The sequence below is a fragment of the Oncorhynchus clarkii genome, chromosome 12 (assembly GCF_045791955.1).
Source record: "Oncorhynchus clarkii lewisi isolate Uvic-CL-2024 chromosome 12, UVic_Ocla_1.0, whole genome shotgun sequence".
Lineage (NCBI taxonomy): Eukaryota > Metazoa > Chordata > Actinopteri > Salmoniformes > Salmonidae > Oncorhynchus > Oncorhynchus clarkii.
The window spans coordinates 44,859,856-44,872,286 of record NC_092158.1 but is presented as its reverse complement, the minus strand read 5'-3'; the positions used below and the strand labels follow the sequence as shown (position 1 = coordinate 44,872,286).

General features: G+C 42.1%; 1 protein-coding gene and 1 non-coding gene across 2 annotated transcripts; both read right to left on the bottom strand.

Moving 5' to 3' along the window:
- Nucleotides 1-1,077: 1,077 nt before the first annotated feature.
- Nucleotides 1,078-10,977, bottom strand: LOC139423223 (heat shock cognate 70 kDa protein-like). The gene is made up of 9 exons (XM_071174988.1): nucleotides 10,924-10,977; nucleotides 8,487-8,696; nucleotides 8,040-8,245; nucleotides 3,799-3,951; nucleotides 2,779-3,334; nucleotides 2,349-2,551; nucleotides 1,927-2,125; nucleotides 1,593-1,825; nucleotides 1,078-1,490 (listed from the first exon to the last, which is right to left on the bottom strand). The coding sequence occupies exons 2-9, from the start codon at nucleotides 8,689-8,691 to the stop codon at nucleotides 1,284-1,286; spliced, it is 1,962 nt and encodes a 653-aa protein (XP_071031089.1). The 5' UTR covers nucleotides 8,692-8,696; nucleotides 10,924-10,977; the 3' UTR covers nucleotides 1,078-1,283.
- On the bottom strand, nucleotides 2,616-2,709 carry LOC139423274 (small nucleolar RNA SNORD14). The gene has a single exon (XR_011635825.1). It is a non-coding gene; the product is annotated as a small nucleolar RNA SNORD14 (small nucleolar RNA).
- Nucleotides 10,978-12,431: the final 1,454 nt, after the last annotated feature.

Below are 12,431 nucleotides of genomic sequence, written 5' to 3'. Positions count from 1 at the left end.
AGTCCTCAATTGTGCTGCCCATGCGAAAGCAAACTTTTTGGCACTAGAGTCCTCCAGCTCTATCAAGAACTAGGGAAAATACGTTTTGCATAACCTGATACCCCAGGTAGGCAGAGTATGCACATTTTAGGCCTTTTGAAGGCCCTCGGATCAAATCTCCCACTTAGTCTTAGTCTCAACTGTGGCGAGTTAGAATAAACAAGGTTCCATTGAAAAATATGGTTGTGCATCAGCAGTATTCCTCATGTCAGTCACTGATAGTCAATTAGCCCATGTCAGCAAATATTTTAGATTGCTAAATTAGCTGACCACTATCTAAACGTGTTATCAAAATCAAACTACTGGCCCCATTGATTTTGTTAGGCAGTCTCACTCAGATATATTCAAAACATTTCTCTCCAACCTATGGCAAAATGTGTAGAATGCAGGTAATTAGTAATACAATTGCAAAATCCTCTGCCCCTTGCAAAATGTGTAAAACTGAAGCAAATTTGCTTTAAAACTGAAACATTTTCTCTACACCCCATGACAAAAATGTGGAGAATTGCATTAACATTAACTCTAAAAATGTCTCTCCAGTAGCAAGAGGGAGTCCACTACAATGTTTTGCTTGCAATATGGGGGAGAGTGAGGTATGGAAGTGGGTATGTGGCATGGAGGTTTGGTCTGTACCAAACCTCCATGCCAAAACTCTACTTATTTCTGGCAGACCTCAGACAAGAATATAACCAAATGGTCTACTCACTGCATCTTTATTTAATGGAAACTGTTCATATGGTAAACTAAACAAAGCAGTTTCTTTGTGAGATTTGGGCCTCAAAACATTGTCAGTGGGTCATCAGAGTGTTAGCTATGATATATGCGACTTCGATGAGTCACCGGATTCCATTATCAGGCACTAGTAGGAATGTGCCTTGCACAAATTTGACTTATGCACACCCTCTTATTTAGATAATTCCCCTCACAAAAAATAAAATAACTGTCCTTCTCAATCTGTGTATAAGGGAAGCCTACTTAATTTCCCTTCATTGAATTGAGGAATTGGGTGTGAAAACAAATGTAAAAAAAAGTCAAGGCCAATGACAAATAATTTATTCTCCAGGACTCAAAATGTAGACAAACTTTTGTTCCTTAAAATCTCACTGTCTTGGACAGTGTACATCTTCAAGTATCTAAAACATACATAGCAGCTATTATCAATTCAAATTACTGACCAGCCTTGGCTTTACAGATTGGGCCACTGGGGTTATGTGCTTTGTGTTTACAGGATAATGACATTGGGTTTAATCGACTTCCTCAATGGTGGGGCCTGAGGATCCACCACCTCCAGGAGCAGCACCGGCACCACCAGCACCTGGGAAGCCTCCAGGCATTCCTCCGGGCATACCGCCTGTCATACCACCGGCACTCTGGTACAGCTTGGTGATGATGGGGTTGCACACCTTCTCCAGCTCCTGTTGCTGGTGCTCATACTCTTCCTTCTCCGCAGTCTGAAACAAATACACAGATTAAGATTAATTGATTTCCCTTCTTGTCACGTTATGGTAATAACTTGGTTTTAAAATAATGATGGGCACATCAATATACTGTACCTGGTTCTTATCCAGCCAGGCAATGATCTCATTGCACTTGTCCAGAATCTTAGTCTTGTCCTCGTCGCTGATCTTGCCCTGCAGTTTCTCATCCTCCACGGTAGATTTCATGTTGAAAGAGTAAGACTCTAGTGAGTTCTTAGACGAGACCTTGTCACGCTGCACATCATCCTCACACTTGTACTTCTCAGCCTCCTGGACCATGCGCTCAATGTCCTCCTTGCTCAGGCGACCTGGGTAGACATTTTTTGAAGGGTTAAGTTAAGGATCATACACTATACAAGTGTGCATATTGTAATCAAATTTCACTTTGGTCACATATGCTGTTGTTTACCTTTGTCGTTGGTGATGGTGATCTTATTCTCCTTGCCAGTGCTCTTATCAACGGCAGAGACATTGAGGATGCCATTAGCGTCAATGTCGAAGGTGACCTCAATCTGAGGAACACCGCGAGGTGCAGGGGGGATTCCAGTCAGCTCAAACTTGCCCAACAGGTTGTTATCCTTGGTCATGGCCCTCTCACCCTCATACACCTGGAGGATACAGTCAATATTAGCAAAACATACATGTCTTCAAATGAGAAGTACATTTCACTAAAAGCCGCTCAAGACATCCAAGGAATGTATTGGGCAATCTTTGGTCTTTCAACCGCTGGCGGAAACAACAAATAGCAGGAGTAAACGGCATCAGATAGTGGCCAAAGGAATGAGGAAACATTGCCCTGAAATTGACATTTCTTGCAGGCCCCCCCCTCACCTGAATGAGCACACCAGGCTGGTTGTCTGAGTAGGTGGTGAAGGTCTGAGTCTGCTTGGTTGGGATGGTGGTGTTACGTTTGATCAAGACGGTCATGACACCGCCAGCGGTCTCAATACCCAGGGACAGGGGTGTGACGTCCAGCAAAAGCAGGTCCTGGACATTCTCAGACTTGTCACCTGAGAGTATGGCTGCCTGGACAGCTGAAAATGAGAATGGGAGGTTAGACACATGGAAAAACATTACTGTAGACGCACAGTGCCATTGTCGCTCAGACATCCAAGGAAGGTATTGGGCCATCTTTGGTCTTTCGACCTCTGGTGGAAACTACGAATGGCAGGATTAAACTTCATCACAGCGAAACTATTGATTTAAGGCTCATTATAGAAGCCCATTGGCCACAGAGCAAACAAGATTATCAGTGATTCACCTGCGCCATAGGCCACAGCTTCGTCGGGGTTGATGCTTTTGTTGAGCTCTTTGCCGTTGAAGAAATCTTGGAGCAGTTTCTGGATCTTGGGGATACGAGTGGAGCCTCCGACCAGGACGATGTCGTGTACCTGGGCTTTGTCCATCTTGGCGTCGCGGAGGGATTTCTCCACTGGGTCAAGGGTGCCACGGAAAAGGTCTGCATTGAGCTCCTCAAAGCGAGCCCTGGTGATGGAGGTGTAGAAGTCGATTCCCTCGTACAAAGAGTCGATCTCGATGCTGGCCTGGGTGCTGGAGGACAGGGTGCGCTTTGCCCTCTCACATGCGGTGCGGAGACGGCGAACAGCCCTCTTGTTGTCGCTGATGTCTTTCTTGTACTTGCGTTTGAACTCCGCGATGAAGTGGTTGACCATGCGGTTGTCAAAGTCTTCTCCACCCAGATGAGTGTCTCCAGCAGTGGACTTGACCTCAAAGATGCCATCCTCGATGGTCAAGATGGACACGTCAAAGGTGCCGCCACCCAGATCAAAGATAAGAACATTCCTTTCAGCACCAACCTGAAACAGAAGAGAACATTCAGTATTTGCACTTATAAAAACAAACTAGAAACCAAATGACAAATGGCTATGCATTCCAGGGCTGGGGTCAATTAAAACTGAAATTTAACACAAAAAAAGGCATCTATTTTCATTGATTTCTCAAAAAATTGAGTAGAATCTTTTTATTTCAAAAGTTATTCAATTGAGTTTAAACTATTTTTTTTATTTTTTTTATCACTTCCTGAATTAACCGCCATCAAAATCGACCCTAGCTGATGTATTCACTCCGACATCCAGGAAGGTGTTGGGCCATCTTTGGTTTTACAACCTCTGGTGGAAACTATGAATGGCAGGCATAAACTTAACCATAGGGACAAACTAGATTTAATGTGCTATCAACTAATTGAAATGAACAAATTATCTTTAAAGGATCATTACAATTTCAATAAAACATAACTTAACCTCAAAGATATGGGTCTCACCTTCTTGTCCAAGCCATAAGCAATAGCGGCAGCAGTTGGCTCATTGATGATTCGCAAAACGTTCAGACCAGAGATTGTTCCAGCATCTTTGGTTGCTTGGCGCTGAGAGTCATTGAAGTAAGCTGGAACTGTTACAACCGCGTTTGATACAGTCTACAAAGAAAGATGGGGGGGAGAAAGGGTGGGAATGAATAGACTTATTGTCAATATTACCCTGAAATAGACTGAACCCACTGGGCACACCACAATTTCAAAGTGGAACATTTTTGGATGAGATCAATTTGATTTCAACCTTTTCACCCACTCAAAAAGGACAGCCAGAAGTTTGAATTCCCAATGTGTTATCACTATGCTTTCAACCATCTAACCATGTGTAAGGTCTTAAAGCGTAACCAAATTGCAACAAAAAGTGTCTAATTTCTGGTTAAGTTGTCATCTAAATGTGTCATCACTGCACATTCAACCATTTAAAAGTTCAAATGGGAATAAAATGTGCTTCATATAATAGCACAACCAAATGACCTGGATTGCGAGTCATCAATGCTGATCTAGATTCTGCGCAGATTATTATAGCGATTGTGAAGATTCACCAACCTTTCCACACTTTTTATGATTACACAAGACATTTATAGTTAGTAGCCTCAAAATGTGGCCATGGATGGGTTACTCATTTAAGGTTGAATAAATACTGTTATATTAGTTTGTAAAATAGACGTAACTTCTGTTAATAGGCCCTTTACTGGATTCAAAAGTTATATTGAATTGAGTTTGGTTGTCAAAGCAAAAAATATCAACATTTGAAGGAGATGTATCTTTTGTGCCACTGACAGTCTGGCTTAATTCCAGTTTGTCAACAAATGTATAATTGAGATGTTGGATTCACGTCTCAATCAAAAATAAGGAATAGGACTAAATCAAACTACTGTATTTAAAGTGCATTTAAAAAAGGTAGATTTAGTCATATTCTTTATCTTTTTGGTTGAGATGGAGACGAAAATCCAACAAGTTACCATGACTAAATTAGAAGTGAACCAACGCTTGAAACCCTAGGACGATACGCATTAGTGAAAATATATATATATATATACACACACACACACACACACACACAGTTGAAGTCGGATGTTTACATACACCTAGGTTGGAGTCATTAAAACTTGTTTAACCGCTCCACAAATCTCTTGTTAACAAACTATAGTTTTGGCAAGTCTGTTAGGACATCTACCTTGTTGGAAAAATTACTTTTCATGCACAATTGTTTAGACAGATCATTTCACTGTATCACCAATTCCAGTGGGTCAGAAGTTTACATACACTAAGTTGACTGTGCCTTTACAGCTTGGAAAATTCCAGAAAATGTCATGGCTTTAGAAGCTTCTGATAGGCTAATTGACATCATTTGAGTCAATTGGAGGTGTACCTGTGGAAGTATTTCAAGGCCTACCTACAAACTCAGTGCCTCTTTGCTTGACAGCATGGGGGGAAAAAAATCTAAAGAAATCATCCAAGACATCAGAATATTTTTTTGTAGACCTCCACAAGTCTGGTTCATCCTTGGGAGCAATTTACAAACACCTGAAGGTACCACTTTCATCTGTACAAACAATAGAAAGCAAGTATAAACACCATGGGACCACGCAGCTGTCATACCACTCCTAAAGATGAAAATACTTTAGTGCGAATCAATCCCAGAACAACAGCAAAGGACCTTAAAGATCCTATAGAACATGTGGGCAGAACTGGAAGAAAAAAAAAGTGCGAGCAAGGAGGCCTACAAACCTGACTCAGTTACACCAGCTCGGTCAGGATGAATGTGCCAAAATGCACCCAGTGGGTCAAGACAAAAAAAAAAGCTAAAAAATAAGATAACTTCCTCATTGTCAACTGCATTTATTTTCAGAAAACGTAACGTGTAAATATTTGCATGAACATAACAAGATTCAACAATTGAGACAAACTGAACAAGTTACGCAGAAATGTTTTTGTTTCCCCTGAACAAGGGGTGGGGGGGGGGGCTGCATTAAGTACTGTAGTGCATCTCATGGACTGCACCAGATTTGCCATTTATTGCTGTAAGATGTCATACCCCCACAAAGGCACCTGCAGGTTCCCGGACACAGAATGGCCTTGAGCATAACCCTCCGAGCCAACAAGTCCCAGACGTTCAGAGCCGGGCTCGTCACTGGCCATGGCAGGACACTGACATTCCGGGTCTTGCAGGAAATCAGGCAGAGCGCTCAATATGCCTGGTGGCATTGTCATGCTGGAGGGTCTGGTCAGGATGAGCCTGCAGGAAGGGTACCACATGAGGAAGGAGGATGTCTTCCCTGTAATGCACAGCATTGGGATTGCCTGCAATGACAACAAGCTCAGCCCGGGTGATGTTGTGACACACCGCCCCAGACCATGACGGACCCTCCACCTCAATCAATCCCGCTCCAGAGTACAGGCCTCAGTGTAATGCTCATTCTTTCATTGATAAACGCAAATCCGACCATCACCCCTGGTGAGACAAAACCGCGACTCGTCAGTGAAGAGCACTTTTTGCCAGTCCTGTCTGGTCAAGCAACGGTGGATTTGTGCCCATAGGTGACGTTGTTGCCGGTGATGTCTGGTGAGGACCTGCCTTACAACAGGCCTACAAGCCCGCAGTCCAGCCTCTCTCAGCCTATTGCGGACAGTCTGAGCACTGATGAGGGATTGTGCGTTCCAGGTGTAACTCAGGCAGTTGCCATCCTGTACCTGTCCCGCAGGTGTGATGTTCGGATGTACCGGTCCTGTGCAGATGTTACGTGGTCTGCCACTGCGAGGATGATCAGCTGTCCATCCTGTAGCGCCGTCGTCTCACAGAACGGACATTGCCATTTATTGCCCTGGCCACATATGCAGTCCTCATGCCTCCTTGCGGCATGCCTAAAGGACTTTCACGCAGATGAGCAGGGACCCTGGGCATCTCCCCCCCATCGTCAGTAGAAAGGCCTCTTTAGTGTCCTAAGTTTTCATAACTGTAACCTTAATTGCCTACTGTCTGTAAGCTGTTAGTGTCTTAATGACCATTCCACAGGTGCATGTTCATTAATCGTTTATGGTTCATTGACCAAGCATGGGAAACAGTGTTTAAACCCTTTACAATGAAGTTATGGATTTTTAATAATTATCTTTGAAAGACAGAGTCCTGAAAAAGGGACATTTATTTTTTTGCTGAGAGATAGATATACAGTTACATATCAGCATATTCTTTAAGAGATAGTATTGTGCTAATGATACGCTAGGTTCGGCTAGACAAACTCCAGTAGTTCCATTCATAACTTGTTCTCAATCAAGGTTAACTGGGAGCATGATTTCAGCACTTATTTCCAGCAAAACTCATGGCGCGCTCGTCCCTCTGCAGAAGACATATGGTGAGCAATATGTTCAGAACATCGAATCGCAATGCAAATGCGAGATCCCTGGCAATTGCCAGCCCTAATATGTATTGTCTATTTTTTTTGTTGAACCCTGGGTTGAATTTAAATCAGTAGCTGTTGATGACTTTGCAAATGCTATATAGGCCTAAATAGTATACATATCATTAATGAAAGTATGGTTACGCTACATTTGCTTTGTTAAATCTACCGTTTAGAATGACTTGGACAGCAACAGTACATCCATTTAGTTAAGGGAAATCCCAAATCTCACGATAGCACATTGATAATTGTCACAGACAATTACTACCAAAGGGTTGCTTGGTTAAAACCCTAGATGGGAGACCAAATGGATAGCTGTAGATAGATTAACTCGCCAGTAGGAGGTGCTGCCCAGCCTGTTTTTTTCTGATTGTGAATAAAATGTAGAAAATCTGAGATTATTTCAAATCAAATTTTATTGATCACATACATGTTATTGTAGCAAAATGCTTGAGTTAAAAAAAATAAATAATCCTGGCTATATGTAATAACAATTCTGGTCTAATGTAAGAAATAAACAAATTATACTGCAAAGTTGCCTAGGGGCTAGAAGCATGGCTGCCCTCTCTACCGGCGCCATTTTCTCAAAGGTACAAATGCAACATATTTTATACAAGGTTTGTCTATTTGAAAATTGGTTACCATAATCCTGTGGTTGAAATTTCACCATCAAAACAGTTGATGACTTAATACATTGGATTTGAAGTTTCCACATCACAATACATTGACAAATTACATTGAAACAATGTTGATTCAACCAGTTTGTGCCCAGTGGGCAATGCATTTCAAACTCACCTTCCCGAGGTAGGCCTCTGCAATCTCCTTCATCTTGACCAACACCATGGAGGAGATTTCCTCAGGGTAGAAGCTCTTGGTCTCGCCTTTGTATTCAACCTCCACTTTGGGGCGTCCGCTGTCACTGATGACGTTGAAAGGCCAGTGCTTCATGTCGGATTGAACCACGGTATCCTCAAACCTTCTGCCAATCAAACGCTTAGCATCTGGAATACACAAATAAAAGTCTTAATGATTGCATTAGACATACTCCAATCATACCAACTGACCTTTGGTTTCTCACTCAGACATCCAAGGAAGATACTAGAACCATGTTTGGTTATAAAACCTCTAGTGGAAACAACAAATGTCAGGAATCAACTGAAACTATGTGAACCAAGTTATATCGTCAAATTTAACCATCATTAAAACACACACCTTCAATGACATCTAGCAGAACAAACTTACCAAAAACTGTGTTGCAGGGGTTCATGGCAACCTGATTCTTAGCAGCATCACCAATGAGCCTCTCAGAGTCAGTGAAGGCAACGTAGCTTGGAGTGGTCCTGTTGCCCTGGTCGTTGGCAATGATTTCAACCTTGCCATGCTGGAACACACCCACGCAGGAGTAGGTGGTCCCGAGATCGATGCCGACCGCTGTTCCCTTAGACATGGTTACTGTGACGAGATAAATAAATATGTAATGCTGAGAAGTCTTATCAATAGGTGGCAGTCATGATCACTCAAGGTAAAGTATGAGACTTGGAGTGTGGATTATGAGTCACACCAAAGATCATAGAGCAACTTCCTATATGGGGAAATACGCTGACTCATTCAATTCCTAAGAATGGTGACTAATCCTGTTCGAGGAAAAGTAATAGGCATTCAGTGTCATACCTGCGCTGGCATTGGATGGGCCAGACAGACATCTTAGGCAGGGCAAAATGCCCTGCCAGGCTGAATCCCAATTCACCCACTTCGCCTCCCCACCTGCGCGTTCACCGCCGCCATTTGCACAAGCGTCCCAAAGTTGAGGGAGTGAAAATTATTGAGGGTGTAGGGGCTAATTAGACACTCAGTTGGCCAATTCGATCAGAGGCAGCCTCAGTGCTATCCCGACAGGCACTGCAATATATTTAGAGTTTCATAAAAAAGAACGGAGAGACGTGCCTAATTATGTCACGTGCATTTGTTCATGTCTGATCTCGAGACATGACACATGTAACTGATGAATGATGCTCCCGAGTGGCGCAGTGGTCTAAGACACTGCATCTCAGTGCAAGTAGTATCACTGCAGTACCTGGTTTGAATCCAGGCTGCATCACATCCAGCCGTGATTGGGAGTCCCATAGGGCGGTGCACAATTGGCCCAGCGTCGTTCGGGTTTGGCCGGGTAGGTCGTCATTGTAAATAAGGATTTGTAATTAACTGACTTATCTAGTTAAATAAAATATGAAACACTTCCCAAATTAAATGTTACTGAGGTTTATAGCTTGTAAAATGACAGGGGGGATTTGTTCATTTGAATTTCATGCTGGTTTTACTATTAAAAAGTGGAACATTAACTGTATCATTCAAGTCAGGTGTGTCCCAAATTTGATGGGTTTCTTGATCCAATCGCCACTCGTTGGAAGTCACCCTCCGTTTCATCAGCCACACCTTCCGAGCGAGGGGGTGGTTTGGGATTCCCAACGGACCATTGTAAAGGCTAGGCAACCGTTAGCCTATTCATAGATACTAACTACCGTTAGCGCCTATTGATGAAGGCATCTTCTACCTGGAGGACTATTGTTAAGAGTCCTGACGCGTGCTCTAAACATGAACATGCGTCAATTGCGGAAAATATATTTCATATCAGCAATAATTTTAATAAAACAAATGACTTCAATATTGTTTTTGTAATTACTACAACTTCATAGGCTGTCTTCCCACACAGCCATATCTCCATGTTACAGCGATTGTTTACGGAAGACAGACGACACACAGGTATTTAACCATCTAGCATGCTCAAACACCTGTGGGTAACTGGGAGGAAGTGTAGCGGAAGTGTAGTTCATCTGCTGGAGGATATATTATGTTTTGCTTATATGAAAGAAGGACCATCCGTTTCAAAAAAAACTTTCGCAAGCGATGATTGACTTTCCTAAAACGTTAAAACACAGCATCGGCATTGTACTTCACAAGTGGCCAGCAGCTGGCGCCGAAAACTCTATGGAGAGAAAGGTTTGCGAGAGCTCCGCTACTGCAGTTCCATGGAGGAATTCACCATGTAGCATAAGGTTCATATAATTGTGATGGCAGTTGGAAGAGTAATATCCAATGGCATACAAGCCCGTAGGTAAAGACTGTGTGTAATGGCGCACGTATAGGTCTCCATTTAATAGAACAACTTCTCAATACCAGTGAACACACCACCATTCAGCCTAATATTATTATCTGTTATGTCTTGCCTTGGCATCATTCCCCTTTCACCCAGGTTGGCATAGTTCGTCAACGCGATTAATCTAGGATGATCCCTGACCATCTGGGAAGGGGGAGGCACGTGCTTTACACCCTCCCCAACCCGGCTCCTGAAGGACAACCCTGAGTGCTGCAGTACAGCTGGCTCCGCAGCCAAGCGCATTAAAATTGCGGCCATTTCACTGGTAGGCTATAACATTTTCTACAGACTAATCTGGCATCAAAGGCTGTCGTCTCGTAGAATTGTTGAATAGACCTACAGTGAACATAACAATATTAACATAAATGATCTTAATCGACAAATAAGTATATTACATCTAATAAGGACACACTGATACCGAAGCGAATATATAAACAATTGTAGGAAAAATACATCACGTTACATATGCCTATAACTGGCAATGACGTAGGCTATAACAGATTAAAATATGTTTCCTTTTATTACCTGGATGTGATGTAGGCAATTCTGTATGAAAACTGTTCAGTCTCCTCTACCCGATGAATGAGAAAAGAAGATGCCGGCGAAAGCGTTCATGTATCTTCCGGATAACTTGTGAACCAATCAGCTTCCAAGAACTCCTCTCTCACCTGCCTGTAAAATTCTGCACTTCTAGTACGTTCTAGCAGTCAAAATGATCTACAATCAGAATTTAACCACTATTGTTCAATGCGGAATGCGTTATATGGCCACATGTAAGGAATCAACCAGCACTAGGATCAGTTGTAAAAATGTTTATACCCCTCAACGCATTGATTGGTTGAAATCTAGCTCGTGTGTTGCATAAATCACTTGAAAAAAGACGAAGGTCGGTTGAGGATGATAGAATCCCGGAAATAGCAAGAGAATATTCCAGAGCTGTCCTAATCAATTTACTGGCACGGTGTCAAAATAGTCTGACCCACTGAACTGTAGGCCTATATTTAAATAGCACATTTGAGTCCCTGAAATTGAGTTTGAACTGTGCATTTATTGAACAAAATCAAAATAACATCAATACTAAAATGTTTGAGGAAGGAAATATAACAATATGCAGGTTACCACTGACCCAGGTATATTCCACAAAAGCAATGTATTAAAAAAAAAGAACAAATATAATGGAAATGGCAGATATAGGATACATTTTTGAAAGATCAACAACATATTTCTTTGTTTTACATGGGTGGATTTTTCGTTTGTCAAATTTTGGAAACGTTTTTATAATAAATTACGTTTCCCAGTAAGCAAAATGACGCATTTTAGGCATATTTTCCAGACATGGACATCCTATGCATTTTGCGTGCTGAATCATAGGTGAAAAGGTGCCTTTTCCACATGTCAAAAAATATGTATTTTGCGGACGTTGAAATATAAGTGCATTTTAGAGTTAGTCTGGACCGAATCAAAAATCTACGTCCTTGGACGTTGAAACCAAGGCCAGTCCAGACTGCACAAAAAAAAGACAGCTGGTCTGGACAGCACCAAAAAAAGATGTCAAAAAGACGTCGCCATCGGTAAACGCTTAATGGGATGTCACGGCCCCAGTTTCTGTAAGAAATCCATAACCTAATATGTAAACATAGGGCGATAGTGAGCAATTGACAGTGAGCTGTGAGCAAAATAACTAGGCGGGAAGTTGACAAAGGCTTATTAATAGGCAAAAATAAATTATGTTTCAGTCCTCAAAGAATGAATTGCATTGAATCAAAATAATTAGATCCAATGATTTACCGCCTGTAGGAAGGAGTGCAGAAATGTTTATTCTAAATGCCTACTGCTTTCAATATCAACATTTTCCCCACAAAAAAATGTCTTTGCAGGACAAGGATTGTCCCGACTTTCAAGAATGCCTGAATTGCTTTGCCTTGCTTTTCTGGTTGGCTGAATGTAAGTTTCACAATCCAATTATTTTAGGAGTGCAAATTTCATCATGGCACGGACTTTGGTGATACGTTGGCACGTGAATTATTAGAATA